General features: G+C 28.4%; 2 protein-coding genes across 4 annotated transcripts in view; both read left to right on the top strand.

Moving 5' to 3' along the window:
* Window positions 1–23,478, top strand: part of LOC111628854 (epsin-2-like) — a 73,486-nt gene that overhangs the window by 38,129 nt on the left and 11,879 nt on the right. For all 3 annotated transcript variants that reach the window (XM_023372709.1, XM_023372707.1, XM_023372708.1), the window contains 4 exons: window positions 13,206–13,595; window positions 13,742–13,969; window positions 19,835–19,898; window positions 20,104–20,420. In XM_023372709.1, the coding sequence (XP_023228477.1) occupies window positions 13,320–13,595; window positions 13,742–13,969; window positions 19,835–19,898; window positions 20,104–20,420 (885 nt within the window). In that variant the 5' untranslated portion in view covers window positions 13,206–13,319. The remainder of the gene's footprint in view (window positions 1–13,205; window positions 13,596–13,741; window positions 13,970–19,834; window positions 19,899–20,103; window positions 20,421–23,478) is intronic.
* Window positions 21,638–22,578, top strand: LOC111628855 (epsin-2-like). Its single transcript, XM_023372710.1, has 2 exons — window positions 21,638–22,030; window positions 22,177–22,578. Exons 1-2 carry the CDS (start codon window positions 21,755–21,757, stop codon window positions 22,435–22,437), a joined length of 537 nt encoding a protein of 178 aa, XP_023228478.1. The 5' UTR covers window positions 21,638–21,754; the 3' UTR covers window positions 22,438–22,578.

The raw sequence follows: 23,478 nt of genomic DNA, 5'->3' as shown, positions 1-23,478 counted from the left end.
AGGCTAATTCCCATCCAAGAGCGTCTAAGTGCCAATCTAAAAAGACGCTATTATAAGAAACTGTACTTTCCTTAGATATCAATTACTTTTTATACTCGATACTTTTGATCTGATACTGGTATGGATACTTTCCTTGAATATTGGATCTGGTATCATTACATTTTTCAGACAGGTAAGATGTGACCAAAATTAATTTTGCAGTTGAATCCAAAACCAAATTTGGGTTTTAAAGTTAGTTTTAATCAAAACCAAATCTTACACTATATTTGGTTAAATGAAACTTATATGGTAAGAATTAATGACCAAAAATCAATAACTTTACATCAAATTTCATTTTCAAAATGCAAAAACAGTATGCTTAGTTTAGATTACTATTTTTAAATAACTTGCCAATTATTTGAAAACAATCAAATGATACAGTATTGGTAATATTTAGTTTATATTATAAATCAGTTTTAATAATTTGTTAAATAACATGTTTTATTCTAGTAGTATTCTAGTTATGTTAAAATTTAATTTTCAAAATCAGCCACAAACTGAACAGTGAGTTTGCAAGATTTCCAGTTTCAATACCTGATGCCGATATTGGCTGGATACTTTAAAACTACTCATGATACTATTATGGTAGCAATGCTTTTGTGGTATTGCGATGTCCCTAGTCAGAGTAAGTAAACTGACAGAATTAAATAGAACAAGATTAAGTAGCAAAGTAATTTTTGAATATTTAAATGAATTCTGAGTCTTAAGTTGAATGTTTAATAACCAACCAGATAAAAAAATAAGCAAAAAGAATTTTTTGTAAATTTATCTGGTCTCATTTTAAAAAATTTTATACAGTAACTATGACTAAGTGGTTTTTCAACAAAATAAAGTAATAATTCTATTAACTTTTAAACTATTTTATAGTGATGCAAATATCATTCACAATGTACATTGTGAATGAGCATAATTTATTATAAGAGAAACAAAAAAATACATAGTAGATAAGCAAACCAAATACATTTAATTCTCAAAAAAAAACTAGCTAAACAAAAAGAAAACTGATTACATTAAAAACCAAATGTTTCAAACATACAAATATAAACATCCAAACCTGTAGTTATATATTAAAGCTTTATATAATTTTGCAATTGTTTGGCTTTAATGTTTAATCATACTTGTTTAGTTTAATTTCAATAAACATTTGAAGAAAAAATATGAAATAGAACAATAAGTCTAATTCATTACATTTTATTACTGTTTTTTATTATGGAATGTTATGAGAAAATAAGTTTTGGAATAGCAATATTGCCAATTAACTAATGAATTTTGCTTCATGCATTATCATCTCATTTATATTTATTGTGATTGAAAATACTAAACAATGCTACAACAAACTAACCTGCTTCATCAAGAGTTAGCCTTTTTTAATATCTAATTATTGATAAGTATATCATTATAACTGTGAAAAACTTTTTTGTAGTTAAATAAATTAATTTTAAAATGTGAAATTTTGAATACAAAACTAAAGAACCCAACTTATAATTGATGAAAATACATTTTTACTTTCAATGTTTAAGAATTATTAAACTCTGAAGAATTTTTACATTGCATATCAATATATCAATACTTGGGATACATTGTTTACATATGTCTCTTTGAAGAGATCAGATTAAGTAATTGTAAGTATAACAATAATTTTTTTATTACATAATGAAAGGGGGAAAAACCTCAGAATTATATTTTCTGTCAAAATTAAGAGTAAATGACAGTGAAAAAATACAAATACAAACAGTATATGAATCATGATTATTTGGCCAGAGTTACATCCCGATACTGCTGATACTGTGTCGATACTTTCCTTAGATTCTCTCCAATACATCCATGACGAACTTAGGAGGTTTAACGTTGTCCCATACGACGAACGGGAATGTAGAGTGTTGTCGTCTTTCTGGTAAGATGACAACACCCTATATTCTTGTTCGTCATATGGGACAACGTTAAACCTCCTAAGTTCGTCATAGATGTATTGGAGAGAATACTAGGCTAATTCCCATCCAAGAGCGTCTAAGTGCCAATCTAAAAAGACGCTATTATAAGAAACTGTACTTTCCTTAGATATCAATTACTTTTTATACTCGATACTTTTGATCTGATACTGGTATGGATACTTTCCTTGAATATTGGATCTGGTATCATTACATTTTTCAGACAGGTAAGATGTGACCAAAATTAATTTTGCAGTTGAATCCAAAACCAAATTTGGGTTTTAAAGTTAGTTTTAATCAAAACCAAATCTTACACTATATTTGGTTAAATGAAACTTATATGGTAAGAATTAATGACCAAAAATCAATAACTTTACATCAAATTTCATTTTCAAAATGCAAAAACAGTATGCTTAGTTTAGATTACTATTTTTAAATAACTTGCCAATTATTTGAAAACAATCAAATGATACAGTATTGGTAATATTTAGTTTATATTATAAATCAGTTTTAATAATTTGTTAAATAACATGTTTTATTCTAGTAGTATTCTAGTTATGTTAAAATTTAATTTTCAAAATCAGCCACAAACTGAACAGTGAGTTTGCAAGATTTCCAGTTTCAATACCTGATGCCGATATTGGCTGGATACTTTAAAACTACTCATGATACTATTATGGTAGCAATGCTTTTGTGGTATTGCGATGTCCCTAGTCAGAGTAAGTAAACTGACAGAATTAAATAGAACAAGATTAAGTAGCAAAGTAATTTTTGAATATTTAAATGAATTCTGAGTCTTAAGTTGAATGTTTAATAACCAACCAGATAAAAAAATAAGCAAAAAGAATTTTTTGTAAATTTATCTGGTCTCATTTTAAAAAATTTTATACAGTAACTATGACTAAGTGGTTTTTCAACAAAATAAAGTAATAATTCTATTAACTTTTAAACTATTTTATAGTGATGCAAATATCATTCACAATGTACATTGTGAATGAGCATAATTTATTATAAGAGAAACAAAAAAATACATAGTAGATAAGCAAACCAAATACATTTAATTCTCAAAAAAAAACTAGCTAAACAAAAAGAAAACTGATTACATTAAAAACCAAATGTTTCAAACATACAAATATAAACATCCAAACCTGTAGTTATATATTAAAGCTTTATATAATTTTGCAATTGTTTGGCTTTAATGTTTAATCATACTTGTTTAGTTTAATTTCAATAAACATTTGAAGAAAAAATATGAAATAGAACAATAAGTCTAATTTATTACATTTTATTACTGTTTTTTATTATGGAATGTTATGAGAAAATAAGTTTTGGAATAGCAATATCTGCATCGTACTCATAGTAAGAGACTTGTGTTTTTGATTTGTTGTTGTTCAGTTAAAATAAGTTAGTTAGCATAAAAACAAAAACGATTTGAAGAAAAACCACATTTTTTTAAACAGCAAGAAAAATTTTTTGGTTTAATTTATTGATGATTGTCAAGATTCTATGTTAATGAATTATTGAATTTGAATGGAATACTTAAGCTGTATTTGGATTTAAGATTTCTGTATTTAACAGAGTAATAAAGTATTATATGGTAGCTCATTATTTTATCATGCATGTTGGGAGACAAATAAAATAAGTGATATATTCAGATGGTGCAATATAACTGATAGACAAAACTTGTGGATAGCTATGTTTTTACTTCATAAAATGGCAGTCTAAAGTTTATGATTAGAATAAGATTACATAGGCAAACCTCATTAATTTACCACTATTTGTTTGATGATGAATTTGATGGGCTATCAAAAAAGTATAACATTGTGATGGAGAAAAAATAAATTAACTTTATATATTACACACTATACTGTAATAAATTAAGTATGTTGTGTACTGAATAAGATATACTAGAAAATGGAAGAAGCTAAAATCACTTTTCAAGAGTTTTAAATGTCTTAATACTTCTGCCATGTCCAATCATCAGAACAGTCTTTCTTACAGAAACACTTTTTATTAGTCTACGCCTCTGCAAAATTATGTAAAAATAGTTTAAAATTTCCTCTGGTGACAAGCCAGTGATTAAAAAAAATATATAGTTTATGTAAAATACCATCATCACTTTTAATTATTTAAAACTCATGATTACACACAGTAGAAGTATGAAGACTTTTGTTTCTTCCATGAGTTTTAAATATGTAAAATATCAGCCATTTTAATTAAACAATTAATACATTATCCAAGAAGTAATTTTTATCATTTCTAGTCAAATTGCAGAAAGTACATGTATTGTATAGGTTCCCTGCCTATAAATTTTACACTACTGATGGAGACATCTTGCAGTAGAATAGCAAACTTTGTAGTTACAAACAAGAGTTATGGCTGAGCTAACATGGTAAAATTGTTGAATTTTCTTCTGGAGTAAAGAAACGAAATATTTGTAGTGTAGTAGGATGTAATAAGTTCAATAAATGTAGTTTATTTTTTCCGATTGAAAAAAGACAGAAGAAATTCATGGATTAATACTGTATGGAGGCTTTACTTTTATTTGTCCATCTTCATTAATTATAAAAGCATTCCTAAGGTTTGATGGATATTTTTATTTCCAATAAACAATAATGTATGTCACTGTCTCTGATGATGCCGCCTGGAGAACAGCATAGCCATGATATTTTTGGGCAATGCACTTTTCATTGAGCAGATAATATCTGAAGAGTTTTCTATCAGTATACTATTGATATTTTTGGATCAGCTGGAGACTTGTATTGGTTTTTTTTCCTATCTTGTTCCAAAGATGTGGCTAAGCTTTGTTTGTATTCCTTTTTTAAAGTTGCTTGTTTATTCCAGTCTTGTGGTAAACTTGTTCTTGGTTCTATTTTTTCTTTACTAATAAAAAAAAGTAAGACGTGCAAGCATTAGTTGCAAGCCTTAATGGACAGGATTTCTTGGTAGTTGCAAGCAAAAAGCATTAATCATTTTCTATTGGTCATTAAGCTGAAAAAAATATACTGTTATTAAGTTAATGTTTGTTAATTCTTTTATCAGTTCTCTTACATCCTATGTTGATGACAGCAAATCTTGCATGTACTTTTTCTTTTGCAATAAACATTAATGCAAAAATTTTTTAAATCTCTAATGTTTACTGCAAAATAAAAAGTACATGCAATATTTGCTTTCATCAATATAGGATATAAGAGAATTGATAAAAGAATCAACATAAACATATTAACTTAATAGCAGTTTAATGACCTATGAAAAATGATTAATGCCTTTTATTCACTTTTACTTGATAGTTGCAAGCATGTAGCACATCTTACTTTTTTATTAGCAAAGAATAAAAAAATAGAACCAAAAACAAGTTTACCACAAACTTGGAATTAACCAGCAACTTTAAAAAAGGAATACAAACAAGCAACAAGGTTTAGTCACATTTTTGGAACAAGAAAAAGATAGGAAAACAAACCAACACATCTCCAGCTGATACAAATATAGTATACTGATACATATTATCTGCTCAGTGAAGAATGTATTGACCAGAAATGCCACGGCTATGCTGTTCTCCAGATGGCATTATCAGAGACATCATTCTTTATTGGAAATAAAATATCCATCAAACCTTAGGTAAGCTTTTTTAATTAATTAATGAAGATGGNGACCAACGCTAACAGACTACCTATTGTTTAAAAGGCCCTCTGGTGGCGCAAGAAGACGGATTTTATAAAATAAAATGCAGTTGATACTGCATTTTTATGAATAAAAATTTGACAAACAATTTATCATTTTATGACGAGTAAAATTTTTTCGTCGCGTTCGCGGCTTTTAAGTAATGCGTAAACCTTCGAGGCGCGAGGCCCTTCGAACCGCGAGGCATAGGCGGTGGCCCACGTCATCCATGCCTTACGCCGCCCTTGGTCATAGAAATGATATAATTTGAATATAAATTATTTATAAATATGTATGTCAAGTTATATTTTTATTACTACGTAAAATATATTTAAGAGTTTACGGCCACTGTGCTGGATGAGACGTTGTTGAAACAAAAAAAGTTATGCATTCCATCACGTACATAAACTGTCGTAATTCGCCAATTGCAAATTCGTAAAATTTTTGTTTATTTTGAACAATCCGGATAATGGAGGTTCTACTGTATTTTTCAAATTTTCACTGCAAGAAAGCACTTTACTGTAGAACCATCTGATTTAAGCAGGAAGTGTAAACAAGAGAAGAAAAAATGCATTGAGAGTATACAGTAGAATGTATACTTTCTCTATGCTCAGTTCAAATTTTCTATTGCATATTTATTTAGCATTTGGCTACACATCTAGTTAGTAAAAAGAACAGAAAGCAAAAAAGAACATAAATCATAAAAACCATTACCATAAATGTTTCATAAAATGATAACTCGAGTTTCATATCATATCTTCAATTACTGTAGCTGAAGAAGTGACCAATTAGTAACTGTTGTTTCTTCCTTGTTCAAATTCTTCTGAGCATGTTGGCCAGTGCAATGATACAGCACATTACACAACCATTACCACAATGTTTTTCCAAAAATTTTTGCACTTTCGTTGTAATTTTTAACAACAACTCTTTGGCTTCTTTTCTAGTAGGAGTTGTCTATCTTCCTTGACATCATTTTATCCACAGCATAATTACCTTCATGACCAAAAACCAGAGGCAGACTGAAGTGGTCAAAAAATAGTATGAGATTGACGTGACAAATTTGTGAAAGGAATTGCAGAGTGCCTTGAAAGCTTTTAACATTCCAACATCAAGTAATACTCTTAACCTGCTTCTTCCAAATGTGTGACAATAGGACTTTTAATGAAAGAATGTTCTCCAATGACTGTGGTCTGATAAAATGAAATTCTGCTGTATAAGTATAAACAACAATATTTGGAAATTTATAATTTTTTACTATTTTATCTTTATTTCTCAGATTTGTAATAACTGTCTTTTATTAAAAAATTATTTTTCTGTGACAATTTGTAAAATTCAAGTCTTTTTATTCCTGTTAAGAAGTGTTTAGTGTTTAAATAACTAAACATAGTATTCAAATTTTTATTCAGAGAATTGTCTTATGTTAGAATATAATAATTTTGTAAATATATATATATATATATGGATTTGTTAATATAGGGATAAAGAAAGAAAAAAAAGTTTTAAAATGTAAGTCAATGGCAGAATTGATATCATACAAAGTGATTCAGTCAAACCAATCTCCAGGGCCAATAAGGGTCTAGTTATGTCAAGAAAAAATATCCAATTGCATAATTTTTTTAATGTAAGTCCTGTTTATGACATGAATGGAGTTAAGAGGAAACCTGAATAATTTAGAACCACACTCAAAGTGAGGTTGTTCTACCTCTGTAAGTAATGAATTTGGCTTAAAAATAAGTATGAAAAAGAGTATTTGTAGAATGATCTAGCTTTTCTAAACCTAGATTAACAAAGTTTTGGCTATTATTTTATTTGAGAAGTGAGATAAAATTGAGAGTGGTTAGAGGTGAAGGATTCTAAATAGCTATAAATTTTACCAATTAAACACATTTGATATGAAGTAGATATAGCATTTTTTTTTCTATGAATTTTTGAAATACATCTCAATTCTTTATATCATTAATCTCAAATAATTTGTTCTAATGATAATTCTGATAAATCTTGTCAATCAATTACTAATTATATTAAAATAATATACAGTTATTTCATTTATATTGTAATGTTATTTTATTCCACAGTTTTATTTATGAAATTAAAGCATAATTTTGTGATTAATAATAATATACTATCAGTTTAATCTACTTTGAGAAAACAATATGAAGAAAAACAATATCATATGTGAAAGGACAGTTCTTAAACCACTAAACAGTAAGCAGAAATATTTTCTCAGAGAAAGTCAATATATCATTGCTTAATTAAATTAATAATAAACAATTGATTCTACTCAGTAAGTTCTTGAGAAAAATTGCAGACTGGCTGATGCCATTAAAAGGCTGAAATGCGTACTGGGATTTGAAGTAGTTATTAAAGATTTTTGTGATGTGTGATTAATCTGTGTTTAATTGTTATAATAGCTGATTTAATAATTATATGAATATAATGTGTTCAGTATGAAGTCCCTTAATAACTATAGCTTTTTAAATGTTAGTTATTAAGGGGCTTCAGCTAAGTAGAGATTAGAATCTTACAAAGTGTATGTCTTATGATGAAAGTGATATATTAAATCAGCTGAATTAAGTTATGTAAAATTAATCTTTTTTTTCAAGTTTGATTATTTGATTATGGAATTAAGAATAATTCCATAATAATCTAAATAATCAGATTTGAAAGAGGTTAAATCAGCTGAATTAAATTATATAAAATTAATATAATTAATATGTAAAATAACTAAGGAATGCTTTAATATTTTTATACAAAACATTTACAGTAATTTCTTATTTGAAGTAACTGATTATAAGACAAAATATGATTGGCTGTGAATATATTTATTTATATAACATACTTTATTAATCAATGAAGAATAAATTTTATTATTAGTAAATTATATTACTGGTTTGCCTTGAGCACCAGATTAGTATCATTTTATTTTCAGTCATCTTTCATTATATTTATAGATTGCTTTCTCCCATGTTACATATCCAAAAATTTGTGATTTTAGGTTACATTAATCAAAATTACCTGGACACCTATATAAATTTGTATAGCCATATGTAGGGCGGAGGGTGTGACCATGTGACCTTTACCCTCTGACCTCACTTTGCTCCAACGAGGAGAGAGAGCTTTTCACTTTACATTAGTTAACCTTTTGGAGTTGACAGAAGTGACGATCTTGGATTTGTATTATATCTCGACACTATTGTAAATATCGCGTGCCCGATTCAAATAAAATAAATTATTCGCCTGGATCAATTTCTCAGTTAATCTTTGCCGACGAAGAAAGGATGCAGAACATTTGGTCAAGATCAATGTGGACATCACAGACAAGGTAGGACACAACCCAGACCAATTCCACCTAGCATCGAAACGTGCTGTGTACAGATTTTAGCCACGCTGCTAAACATGCATATAGATCAGTTCACTAGTTCAGAAGAGGTTAAAAAAAAATATGCAGATTACTCCAGAAATCTCATATGTAATAAATATTTGTAGAATAACATGTAAGTTTTCATGATTTCAAATGTGGTTCAAATCCATGAAAGAAATTTGTTCATGAGATTTCAGATATGCTGTATTTGGCACAGTTGACTATTGGTGGTGATATCATAAAGTGGAAATGTGTGGGAACTTTAATCATGAACCTAGTAGATTGTACCTGTTGACAGAGAGGAACTGCCAAATACTAAAGAGGGTTATACAAGAAAATTGCATGTCTCTTCAGGTGTTCTGAAAGTCTATAAAGTTGTAACATCATCATAATGACTATCAAGAGCTGTAGGCAATAGATATCTATAGATGTGTAAAGCATTATTTAAACTGATTTAATTGAAGCTCATGCTACTAGTAATGTGAAATCATTAAGATTTACTGTTATTCTACAAATATTTATTATGTATGAGGTTTCTGGAGTAATCTGCATATTTTTTTTTTGAACCTTTGAACAATGGCAAAATTTTTTATGGAGTGATGAATCATCCTACACATTTGGCAGTCAGATGAAACAAGTCTGGGTGCAGAGAATGTCAGATGAATGTTGCTTACTTGATTATATTGTCAAGTGTTAAGTTTGTGGAGAAAACATAATAGGGAAATGTGTGATGCTCTGGACAGGTCCAAACCTCTCACTAAAATTTGTGTTAAAATACCTTTTTGAAAGAAAGAAGATAGAAATAATTCTTCTGTATGAAAAATACAATGCAAACATATAAACAATAGAAAAATGTAAGTCCTAAAATCAACCAGCTCTGGTTGGGATCAAATAAAAAATTGATTTTGACCTCTTCCATAATCTAAGTTGAGATGTCATTATACTTAGCAACGAGCGACAGACCATTTAGAAAGTGAGAACTAGAAAAAGTGACCAATTCAGAATGGGTGATCTAGACAGAAAATAATAATAACCCTGAATTTCAAGGACATGATGACTTCTCCCAAAAATTCCATGTGTTGGAACATTTGTTGTGTTTGTGTTATGCCTAGCTTCATCTCTTTCCCTTCATCAGATTGACACCTTCCTGCCATTGGAAATTGACTGCATCATCTCAGAGCCTCAAGGTGTTTAAGGAATTTTCATTCCTGAACCATGGACCCTCCTTCATTTTGGACTGTTTTGGAAAGGAAGGTCTTCCTCTCTGGAAGATCCAGAGATCAACAGTGACTTTGAATTTCTAATATCACAGAAATATTGTAAGCTTCCTTTGTGTCAAATACAGTAAGAGCATCCTTAACACTGATTCAATATAATGTGGTCTGCTCAAAGCCTTAAAAAAGCTCAAAATTTATGCTGATTTAAATTATCGCAGCATTTCATTGATTCGTATATAATACGATTATTTGTGAACATAAACCAATCAGCAAAAGGTGGCAAAAAGGTGTACTTTCTTTAAATCTATGTTTATTTGGTGCAATTTTGGAAAAAAATAACATTATGGATGCCATAGGAAATATCGACTTTGCTTGGCAAGAATTAACTGATAAATGCACAAACGAAGTGTGGAAGAAGTTATGGCTGGAGGTATCCAAGAATTCTCAACGAGAAGAGCCTATCGCTGTATCATTTTGACCAAACTCAACCTAATCAATATAGCAGGACTAGGAGATATAGACGAGCAGGAAATTGAGGAGTTATAGCAGGTTTCTGGTGAGAGCCTTACCAATGATGACCTTCAAGAACTGGAAAAACAAGGAATTTATGTAGAACTGGAAAATAGAGAATCTTCAAAACAAAGAACCCCAAAAAATTTCTCTGCAGATTTCCTTAGTAAAAGTTTGGTAATGATAACTGAAATCATTGATCAAATTGTAGCAAATGATCCGGATTTTGAAAGGAGTGCAAAAGCAAAACGAGGTGTTTTGGATGCGATCTTCTGCTACTGACATTTGCTTAAGGAAAGAAAAAAGGGACAATTGAAACTTCATGACTTTATTGCAAAAGAACAAGAATTTTAGAAAAGTCAGGACCTTCATCACAAAAAATAAACTTAACACAAACATATGCATACAGAAATGTAATTTAATGTATATTATTATGCAAATTAATATAAAAGTAACTTAAAATTAAAGTAAAATTTGTTTACTTTTGGTTGTGTATTCCGCTATCCCTATTTACTCTGTTAAAATGACCTTGTTTAATACTGTTTTGTTTAGTGCTCTGCTGTCTAGGAACGCATCCCCTGCGTTAAGTGGGGTCTTACTGTACCTCATATATGGTTTCTTGTAATAAACCAAATGATCACTATAATTAATCAGGCTAATTAAGTGCTTATTATTAAATTAATTAGCCCAATTAATTATGATCATTTGGTTTATTATTTAATACATTGGGCTTAGTGATGTATTAATAGTAAACCAAATTAGTGGTGTTCATATATGGTGTCTTGTAACTGTCAAGTCTGTCTCAGTGCTGATTGCACACACATACTTGACCCTTCATCTATCTTGACTATTGTGACCCTATCAGCAATTTAACAAATGTTTTTCATGCTTTTCACTGGGCTTCTGGTTAACAATTATGGGGAAATTTAATATAATGCTTCTAATATTGGGCAGCAGTTTAGTGAAAGCTTATCCTTGTTTCATAATGGACCTGTCCATAAATCGTGGGCCATGCAGTTCCATTTGGTGAAATGAATGCCTAGGAACTTGATTAGTTTGCTCAGATCCCTGATCTCAACTCCATCAAATACCTTTGGGGTGAATTGGCATAGCAGCTTCAAGCTAGGCCCAACATCAGTGCATGAACTTGCCACTTCTCTTTTGAAAGAATGGGAACAAATACCTACCTACAACAGTGATTTTAAAGTTTAATGGAAAGCCTTCCAAGCAGACTGAAGGCTATAATAAAAGCAAAAAACAGACCCATATGTTTTTAATTTCTGTCCAGTTTAAGAAAAAATAAGATGCTAGGTGTTCTGATACTTTTGATCATAGTGCATTTTCTATTAAATATAAAATTTTAAATAAGTAATTAAAAATTCTAAAACACAAAATTTAATATCTTTCAGTTATTTCAGAAAGTTTAAACAATAAGTTTCAACTTAATGCAACTTTGTTAATGATACATTTCTTTGAGCTGGGACCTCACATTCTTGACTCATCTGCCTGTGCATTATTTTTTTGTTCTGTATCTGTATAATGCTCTTAAAGAAACTGGTCCAGGAGCTTGAAAAGCATTTAAAATGGTCCAGTTCATTAATATTAAAGGTTACTTATTTTATCACCTTTCAAATATATATTACCAAAGCACTTTTTTAATAATTCTTTTGATCTCAATTTGATTTTTCTTCTCTAGGTTAATGAAAAACATTTGAATGTCTTTATAAATAAGCCTTAATTAAATTTGCTAATTTTAAAGTTATTTAAATGTTAGTGACGTAATAGTTTTTACAACTAAGTGCAAAGCAATAAGGTTCATGAATTTATTTAAAATTTGAAACCTCCGATTTTAAATATAATGAAGAAAACCTTCCAAAAATGTTTGTGTTGGCATTAGTCTTTTTCAAAGTAAGGATTAAATGGCAGGTATTTTAACTAGAAGAATTAGTTTGAATTAGTAATTTTAATTTAAATCTCTACTTCTAGTGTTTTAAAAAATGCAGTTCCTTTTTAATTTCATTTATCTTATCTCTTCTAAAGCAATCGGCCAATCCAGGTGAACTATTATGATGAAATTCTAATTTTATTTCTGTAGATAATAATTTTTTGACCTTGTTTTATAGTTATGGATTATCTTCTTGTTAATTTTTATATGCTATTTTGTTAGTCATAAATTTTGCAGTTTGACAGTACCATAAAATTTAACAATTTGTAGCAATTATATATAACATTAATTCAGAAATGTGTTGAAACTATAGTTTTAATTCAAGATATTTAATCATTCTCTTCAAAAAAAAAAAAAAAATGAATATTTAGTTAAATATAATAATTAGCTGTGTCCTTCTGTAGTCAAACAGTATGGTGAATATCACCATTGCTTTCTAATTTATAATATAAATATAAAATATGAATGTAGCTAATTTTATTGATTATTACAAAGCAAATTATGTCATTTTTAGTTTTAAAAAAATTTTTTTTTTATTTTTTCAGATATTGCAAATTTTAATGAATTTATTTTGACTGGCTGAAAAGTGCCTATGGAATGAAGACAAGTTGATATTATTTTCAATTCGTCTATGCAAGTAGAAAAGTATAATTGAAACCATGATTAATGTGCATGGAATTCGTCGGAATGTCAAAAATGTTGTGCGGAACTACACGGAAGCGCAGATTAAAGTTCGTGAAGCTACTTCAAATGATCCTTGGGGTCCATCCAGTACTCTTATGAGTGAAATTGCAGATTTAACTTATAATGTAGTTGCCTTCTCAGAAATAATGCAAATGATATGGAAGAGGTTAAATGATCATGGAAAAAATTGGCGACATGTTTATAAAGCATTAGTTTTATTGGAATATTTGATTAAAACAGGCTCTGAAAAGGTAGTAGATAATTGTAAGATATTTTATATAATTTTAACCCTATTTTTATTGAGATTAATTAATTATGACAAAAATTTATTATTTCTTTGTGGTTTTAATTTCATTAAAATATTGTTAATTTTAAAACTTACAAATAATTTTATTAGGTTACTCAACAGTGCAAAGAAAATATATTTGCAATTCAAACACTCAAAGACTTTCAGCATATAGAAGATAATAAGGATCAAGGATTAAATGTTAGAGAAAAATCTAAACAATTAGTTTCGTTGCTAAAAGATGAAGAGCGTTTAAAAAATGAACGTGCTCGGGCATTAAAAGCTAAAGAAAGATTTGCCCAGGCAACTTCACATGTTGGGAGTGATTCTGTTGAAAAAGTAAGTTTTCTTGTAACCTATCTGACGGTGTAAAGTTTTAATTATCTGAGACAATTGAGAGCTGAAGTCAAATATAATTTTTAAATGGTTAATCATGTAGAAAATTTGACCTGAATTTTGATGATAATCAAATGATAAAGCCATATTTTCCTTATTGGAATTAGTTAGCAAAGTTAGTCTGATAATGATTCCAGCTTAATTTTGTAACAGATTATTACCATTTTAAATTACTTAAGATGTTAACTGAGTTTTCTAAAATATATGAGTTGAAATTTTGTTTTAATATTTTGTTTAGATATTCAATTAATCATTCTAGATGATGTTCACAGGGAAATTATTTAATAGTATATAAATTAGCTTCTCATTTTTATATTAAAGGATGATTTATGAACAAACAAACAAATGCACTCACAATGTTTTAAGCAGCAAAACTAATAATGAACATTTTCAATTTTATTAACATGTTGACTACCAATGATGAGTTAACTTGTAGGCTTTTTTTTTAACATGCCAACTTTGAGTTATAAGACCATCTTCAGGTTAAATAGACTTCTCTATCAAACATTACAAATTTATCAGTTAAGAATGCAAACAAAAGAATATAATTAAAGAATGGCTGACATTTCAAATTTAAACAAAAAATGAAATAATGTAACATAAGTAAATAAAATAACTAACATGCAAAATATGAACCAAAAAAGAAAAACATAAAACACATATAGATAAACTAGCTGTTACCCATGACTTCGCCCGTGGGGGTTTTGCAAGCAAACCCCATTTATATTCAGTATTTCAACAACCATAGTAATTGTTACATAACACCTACCACCGAGAATGATGAGAATTGCTGAGAATCAAACAAACTATTTTCAATTTGATCAATTTTCTGGAATGTTTGCAATCATTCTATAATCAAACCAATATGCAATAACAAATTTGAATTTAAAATGGTTCGAACATTTGGTTAAAAAATCAAAATATATAAAAATATTTATAATAGTGTCTGAAATGTTATCAATTTAATATAACTAAGTACTTGATGAAAACTAAATATAATTGAAAACAAAAAATTGCATCTAAAATAGTACAGTAGAAGCCGTTCTTCAGGTTAAGCCTTAATCCTCTCTCTCTCCTCGTGGGGAATTTCGAAAAATTCCTTCTTACTGTGTGTTTTCATGATGTGCCCCTAGCTGTATACAAAATTTCACCTTTAGGTTCAGTGGTTTGCTCTGGGTGATGATGAATCAGTCAGTCAGTCAGGACAAGTAATTTTATATATTTAGATAAATAAAAAAAAAATTAGAATAAAAAGTTACAAAATAATATAATCACCCAGATGTGTGATGAACAAAAGTAACAAATAATTGTAATAAAAAAGTCCTTGAAAATTACTAGGTGCCAATTTCATGCCCTCCAAGCTGTCAGAAGTGTGTTGTGATCTTTATACTTAATAGGACAACCTCAACACTTGCTTTATAAATTTTGAAGGTTTTGGTGTGTTGTTAGTGTGGGAAAAATCTACGATAACAGATAAAATATAATTTATTTTATCTAGATAATTTTTGGAATATTATCTTTTTATCTTCTATTTTAGAAACTGTCATAATTTTGTTTTTTTGTGTATGCATGTTTATAAGAAAATTTCTTTCATTTTCATAATTTCAGAAGTACAGGCAATTTTTGTTAGCATTGGAAGTAATCATTTAGTTTCCATGGGGGTGATTGGTATGTGAATATTTAATAGCTAGACAGCTATTTTCAAATTTAAATACATTTACCTTACTAGTGGGGACTTGATAAAAGTTTCAGCTTTTTCAAAATCTTTTTCAGTTAAAACAAAAAGCACAGTTTCAGGAAACAAAGTTTTTAGTGATGAACACAATTGCAAAACAAGATTTTTTGTGTACAACTGCTGACATTTGGACAGCCAACAACAAGAGCTACATGGGAGTTTACAAGCTTACAATACAATGTTCATTATATTGACTTAAATTCACTTGACCATAAATTATGTTTTTAAGCCTGTGATAAGTTCAAGTACAATCACACACGACAGAATTGCTAACTTTTATATCAAATTTTCTGTGACTTTTTAATTGATATAAGGAAAATAACTCATAAAGTAACCAACAATGCAAGTAACTTTGAAAACATGTTTGTGTTTTAGTATGCCTATTGAAGACAATATAACCTCAGAAGCTTCTAATTCAGATAGATACAAGTAACTGGGAAAATGCAGTTGATGGAAGTGATTTTAAAATGCTTCAAATCTTTTCAGTGGATGATGAGCATAGTTTTTTGCCAAAACAAATGAAATGTTTTTCTCGTGTATTAAACTTAATTGCCAGTAAAGATGTTAAAGATTTCTCTCTCATGTTGTGATTTGATATCAAACATCAAATTACAACATGAGACACAAATCTGCATTTAAGCTTCAGCATTATGAAATTTAGCAAGTTGAAACACAAGATGAAGTTGAAAGTATGTGTAACACAAAGTTCACTGTACCTTGTGAAATGTGCTGAAATTCCATCTACAATTTAGTCAAAACTTTTTTCTCAGGAAGCAAAACTATTTGAACTGTGATAAGCTCAGCCTTACACTTTACAGTTTACTTTACTACTGCTGATCTTGTTTTTTCTGAATACATTACAATCATAGAATCTATTGCAACTGCTGTTACTATGCTAAAAGGTGATTGTTATTTAGGTGTATCTTTACTGACAATATTGGTGGGTAAAAAACAATTAAAAAGTACACATTTACAAAAGCAATAGAAGTGTGAACCACTCATTAAAGCCTGGTTAAAAAGTGTAAATAAATATTTTTCTATCTTGGATTTCACAAATAATGAAACAGAATGGTTCATTTTGGTTACAATTAGACATTCCAAATTTTGGAATAATTACTTTCCAGCATAATATCAAGGAATGTACAAAGAAATAATTTTGAAAATGTAACACATGTTTAAAGCATATTTTGAGTATTTGAAGAAACATTGGCATAAGTGCATTGCAGTAGGAGAGGATTACTTAGAAGGGGATGAAATAAATTTTGATAAATAAATTCAAATCTTATGTTTATTGAACCATTTACGATACTTTCTGATCACAGGGTTATGTATGATATATTGACGTCCAATGTGATGCTAAAACAATAGGTTTCAAATTTATTCATATGAGAGGCATCCAACAAGAAAGTAGATATGACTCAGTAATTTCTGATGTATATTTAAGTTCTTTAGTAGTTAAATATGACATTGAATTTTTATGGTGTCCAACTAAATCAAATGATGAAATATTTATTATATGCTAATATTGTTATATTGGCTAATGAATTACAAAAAAGGAATTAACATCTTAAGAAAGATGACTGTTTTTCCAGAGTAAATTTTCAGTGATTGTGTATAAAAGTGATAAAACTTGTTTCAAGAAGGAAAACTGGTTTTTAGGAAAGAAAAAATTGAATGTTGTAAATACAGTGGTTGATCGTTTAACGAACAGATCGGTTAACGAACACTTTCACGAAAGATTTTTATGATCGGACAACGAACACATGTTCGGATAATGAACACTTGACTGAACAAACACAAAGAGACGTAAAATAACGAATACCGATTGGTCTTCCTTTGTCTTCAGGCAACAATTCAAAACTTTTTGGAGCGCGGGAGACGTCGACATCGACGTTCTACCCAGTATATACTGATAGGATAGTATTCTCCCGAACTTTGAAACTCTCCCTTGTAATTCCAGCTTTTTATATTTCTGACAGAAACAATTCTTTTACATTTTCTTATGAAAATGCAGATTTATGCCGATATCTGCTATTAAAGATCTTTTAAAGAAGTGGGAGGACATTGTTCTGACAGAACAACGGTCTTAAAATGGCATCCAAACCAGGTTGAGGTTAATAGGCCTAGGGTTCTCTACAATTACAATGCTATTAATTACTTCTGAAAAATCATAAAGAAGACAGAAAAGCAATAGACATTGGACAGATTCTTTAATTAATTAATTTACCCCCACAAACGGAAAAAACATGACTAATAAAAATGCAAGACCATGTATATATGTATTTTTATTATTACATATAAATAAACGTAATAAGAAAGTATAGTCTATATTTTTTTATTTTTTGGAGGTCTCGAGAACGAATTAATCAAATTCCCATAGAAACCTATGGTAAATCGATAATCGGTTAACGAACAATTTCGATAACGAACAAAGTCTTGGAACGGATTATGTTCGTTAACCGATCACCCACTGTAATTATAAATATCTAGGAATAAGATTGTCATTTAATGATAATCTAAGTGCTCATTTTAAGATACAAAAATTAAATATAGCATTTATCAAATTATAAACAGAATGTTATACTAGTCAAATCAATGATCACAAAGTTCATTTATGATGCTATGGTTAAATTTAATAAATTTAGTTCACAAGAATAGGATGCTAAAAATACATATGTTTTAGAAAGTGTGTAAATAAAGTTTTTGAAAATTATATTAAGATTAAGACCCCTTACAGCTAATTATACTGATACTGTTTTTTTGGGAAACAGGAAGATTACATTCGAAAGTTTTTCTTTTTAAATTGGTGTTAATCTGAAAACTAAATTATTGAAAATGGGAGACAATCAGATTTCTGTGATTGCTGTGAAAGAAATAAAAGAGACATTTTATTTCAATGAATACAGGAAGGTAGGTGGTTGAAAAGACTGAGTGATAAATATAATAGATTAGGGATTTTTAGTTAAAATGTTTTGATGCTGATGTTTAGCAATACAATAATCCTTTGATTTTGCAATGTATGTAAGAAATAGAAATTCAGTATTTGAATGCAAACATGTTAACTTCAATGTTCTTGGATGATTAAACATTATTTTTATCTCATCATATATATAATGTTTGATAGGAGAAAAATGATCATGAATTGATTGTTATTTCAAGAAAAGATTTCAAAGATTTCTTTATATGGTTATCAATCTGTGTATACAATATGTATAATTAAATCTATTTAACAATTGCATTGTACTGGAAGTTTTGACTTCAATTAATTGATACATATTTTCAGAAGAATTATAAGTTACATTATGTACTAAAGACAATGCTAATTTTATGATTACTTTTTTACTCTCTCAGTTTAATATTTGTAAAGTTTTTTCTTATACAATAGTTCCTTCTTTTAAATAACACAGAATAATGTCAAAGTAAACTTTTGATTGATTGAACAAAGTAATTATATAGTTAGAAGAATTTCTAGACAAATAGAATAATGTTAAATAAAATAGAAAATGTAGTGAATTTGAGAATTGAAGTAAACTTTGTGAAGGTAGTTTTACATATTTATTGAAAAGGATTGTGTTATAATGGTCAATTTAAAAAAGGATTGAAGAAAATTCAAAAATCCAGAGATGCTTTTGCAAAATAAATTTTGGAGAAAATGTAAATCTGAAATTTCAAAACTCATTAATAAATGAATTATATGATTTGTTGCTAAATAATTGTTATCTTATAATGAAGTTCAATATTTTTTTTATACATTTATACAATAAATTCAAAATTTTTAAGTTAGAAATCTTCTATATCTGAAATATTTTTTTAAAGGTTACATTTTATTTGAATTTTAAAGTCTTGAAACTAGGCAATTATAAACTTTAACATTTGGTACCATTAAAATTTTTCATAAATTGAAATATTATATAATATTAAGAATTACTAAAACAGTTGACTCAAAAATTTGGATTAAATTAATTTCAAGTCTTTGGTCTAAGATTTTATTTACTATTTTTATTTTTTGCTAGATAAAAGTTATATGGATTTCAAATATTAATTTTGAATATTTAATATAAAAATTTTCTTAGCTTGGTTCACCTGGATATTCTGATTCTCATGGTTCTTCACCTGATGGTGCTTCTCTTCAACGAGGTAGGTATTATAAAAACATAATTTTAGATCTGTAAATTAGTTAAAAACCACATTTCAAATTTATATCAGATTTGAAAAATTCACACAATATAAAACTTGTATGTCTTCTGAATTTTATCAAATATAAAAATTATAATTGTTGACACAGTATTTTCCTTTAATTTTTTTTATTCAGTTGTAAATTTTTACAATTGTTTATCTTCAGGTGCTTTACCATCAGAACTTGAATGTGCACGTCCACAGACTGCTGGTGAAGAAGAATTGCAACTTCAGTTAGCTTTAGCAATGAGTAAAGAAGAAGCTGAGCAAGAAGAACGATTACGTCGAAATGATGATCTAAGATTGCAAATGGCAATAACTGAAAGCCAAGAAGATTTTCGAAGAAATGCTCATGATAAACCTGGCACGCAGCAATCTGCTATGGATGATCTTCTTGGAATAAGTATAAGTGGAAATAATGCTGAGGGTAAAGGAGCAGTTGCAACTGATCCGTGGGGAATGCCACTGATGAAACCACCTCAGGTGAAAATTAATTTCTAGTTATTTTATAAATATAAAAAAGTATTTGCTTGTACTTTTAAATTTTTNGCATTTTCTATTAAATATAAAATTTTAAATAAGTAATTAAAAATTCTAAAACACAAAATTTAATATCTTTCAGTTATTTCAGAAAGTTTAAACAATAAGTTTCAACTTAATGCAACTTTGTTAATGATACATTTCTTTGAGCTGGGACCTCACATTCTTGACTCATCTGCCTGTGCATTATTTTTTTGTTCTGTATCTGTATAATGCTCTTAAAGAAACTGGTCCAGGAGCTTGAAAAGCATTTAAAATGGTCCAGTTCATTAATATTAAAGGTTACTTATTTTATCACCTTTCAAATATATATTACCAAAGCACTTTTTTAATAATTCTTTTGATCTCAATTTGATTTTTCTTCTCTAGGTTAATGAAAAACATTTGAATGTCTTTATAAATAAGCCTTAATTAAATTTGCTAATTTTAAAGTTATTTAAATGTTAGTGACGTAATAGTTTTTACAACTAAGTGCAAAGCAATAAGGTTCATGAATTTATTTAAAATTTGAAACCTCCGATTTTAAATATAATGAAGAAAACCTTCCAAAAATGTTTGTGTTGGCATTAGTCTTTTTCAAAGTAAGGATTAAATGGCAGGTATTTTAACTAGAAGAATTAGTTTGAATTAGTAATTTTAATTTAAATCTCTACTTCTAGTGTTTTAAAAAATGCAGTTCCTTTTTAATTTCATTTATCTTATCTCTTCTAAAGCAATCGGCCAATCCAGGTGAACTATTATGATGAAATTCTAATTTTATTTCTGTAGATAATAATTTTTTGACCTTGTTTTATAGTTATGGATTATCTTCTTGTTAATTTTTATATGCTATTTTGTTAGTCATAAATTTTGCAGTTTGACAGTACCATAAAATTTAACAATTTGTAGCAATTATATATAACATTAATTCAGAAATGTGTTGAAACTATAGTTTTAATTCAAGATATTTAATCATTCTCTTCAAAAAAAAAAAAAAAATGAATATTTAGTTAAATATAATAATTAGCTGTGTCCTTCTGTAGTCAAACAGTATGGTGAATATCACCATTGCTTTCTAATTTATAATATAAATATAAAATATGAATGTAGCTAATTTTATTGATTATTACAAAGCAAATTATGTCATTTTTAGTTTTAAAAAAAATTTTTTTTTATTTTTTCAGATATTGCAAATTTTAATGAATTTATTTTGACTGGCTGAAAAGTGCCTATGGAATGAAGACAAGTTGATATTATTTTCAATTCGTCTATGCAAGTAGAAAAGTATAATTGAAACCATGATTAATGTGCATGGAATTCGTCGGAATGTCAAAAATGTTGTGCGGAACTACACGGAAGCGCAGATTAAAGTTCGTGAAGCTACTTCAAATGATCCTTGGGGTCCATCCAGTACTCTTATGAGTGAAATTGCAGATTTAACTTATAATGTAGTTGCCTTCTCAGAAATAATGCAAATGATATGGAAGAGGTTAAATGATCATGGAAAAAATTGGCGACATGTTTATAAAGCATTAGTTTTATTGGAATATTTGATTAAAACAGGCTCTGAAAAGGTAGTAGATAATTGTAAGATATTTTATATAATTTTAACCCTATTTTTATTGAGATTAATTAATTATGACAAAAATTTATTATTTCTTTGTGGTTTTAATTTCATTAAAATATTGTTAATTTTAAAACTTACAAATAATTTTATTAGGTTACTCAACAGTGCAAAGAAAATATATTTGCAATTCAAACACTCAAAGACTTTCAGCATATAGAAGATAATAAGGATCAAGGATTAAATGTTAGAGAAAAATCTAAACAATTAGTTTCGTTGCTAAAAGATGAAGAGCGTTTAAAAAATGAACGTGCTCGGGCATTAAAAGCTAAAGAAAGATTTGCCCAGGCAACTTCACATGTTGGGAGTGATTCTGTTGAAAAAGTAAGTTTTCTTGTAACCTATCTGACGGTGTAAAGTTTTAATTATCTGAGACAATTGAGAGCTGAAGTCAAATATAATTTTTAAATGGTTAATCATGTAGAAAATTTGACCTGAATTTTGATGATAATCAAATGATAAAGCCATATTTTCCTTATTGGAATTAGTTAGCAAAGTTAGTCTGATAATGATTCCAGCTTAATTTTGTAACAGATTATTACCATTTTAAATTACTTAAGATGTTAACTGAGTTTTCTAAAATATATGAGTTGAAATTTTGTTTTAATATTTTGTTTAGATATTCAATTAATCATTCTAGATGATGTTCACAGGGAAATTATTTAATAGTATATAAATTAGCTTCTCATTTTTATATTAAAGGATGATTTATGAACAAACAAACAAATGCACTCACAATGTTTTAAGCAGCAAAACTAATAATGAACATTTTCAATTTTATTAACATGTTGACTACCAATGATGAGTTAACTTGTAGGCTTTTTTTTTAACATGCCAACTTTGAGTTATAAGACCATCTTCAGGTTAAATAGACTTCTCTATCAAACATTACAAATTTATCAGTTAAGAATGCAAACAAAAGAATATAATTAAAGAATGGCTGACATTTCAAATTTAAACAAAAAATGAAATAATGTAACATAAGTAAATAAAATAACTAACATGCAAAATATGAACCAAAAAAGAAAAACATAAAACACATATAGATAAACTAGCTGTTACCCATGACTTCGCCCGTGGGGGTTTTGCAAGCAAACCCCATTTATATTCAGTATTTCAACAACCATAGTAATTGTTACATAACACCTACCACCGAGAATGATGAGAATTGCTGAGAATCAAACAAACTATTTTCAATTTGATCAATTTTCTGGAATGTTTGCAATCATTCTNAGTCAGCAAATTTAAATTTCCATTAGTGCTGTGGTGCTGCAATCTTTGGCTATGTCTTGGGCTATTCCAATATTATTTTTGTTGGTGTGCATGTTTTAGCTGGCAACACTGGCACAATCATGAGAGGGTACTTAAGGATGTTCCAGAATTTGAACGAATTTCAAC

Source organism: Centruroides sculpturatus, unplaced genomic scaffold (genome assembly GCF_000671375.1).
Source record: "Centruroides sculpturatus isolate CEXI.00-Female unplaced genomic scaffold, Cexi_2.0 scaffold527, whole genome shotgun sequence".
NCBI classification, from domain to species: Eukaryota; Metazoa; Arthropoda; class Arachnida; order Scorpiones; family Buthidae; genus Centruroides; species Centruroides sculpturatus.
The sequence above is the reverse complement of the archived record's forward strand: the minus strand, read 5'-3'. Positions and strand labels throughout refer to the sequence as shown.

Excerpts from the sequence above, each read along its gene's own strand:
- LOC111628855 (XM_023372710.1), top strand. The coding sequence starts at position 21,755 with ATGATTAATGTGCATGGAATTCGTCGGAATGTCAAAAATGTTGTGCGG. Across the intron at positions 22,031-22,176 it reads TTAAAACAGGCTCTGAAAAG|GTTACTCAACAGTGCAAAGA; the intron begins GTAGTAGATAAT and ends TAATTTTATTAG.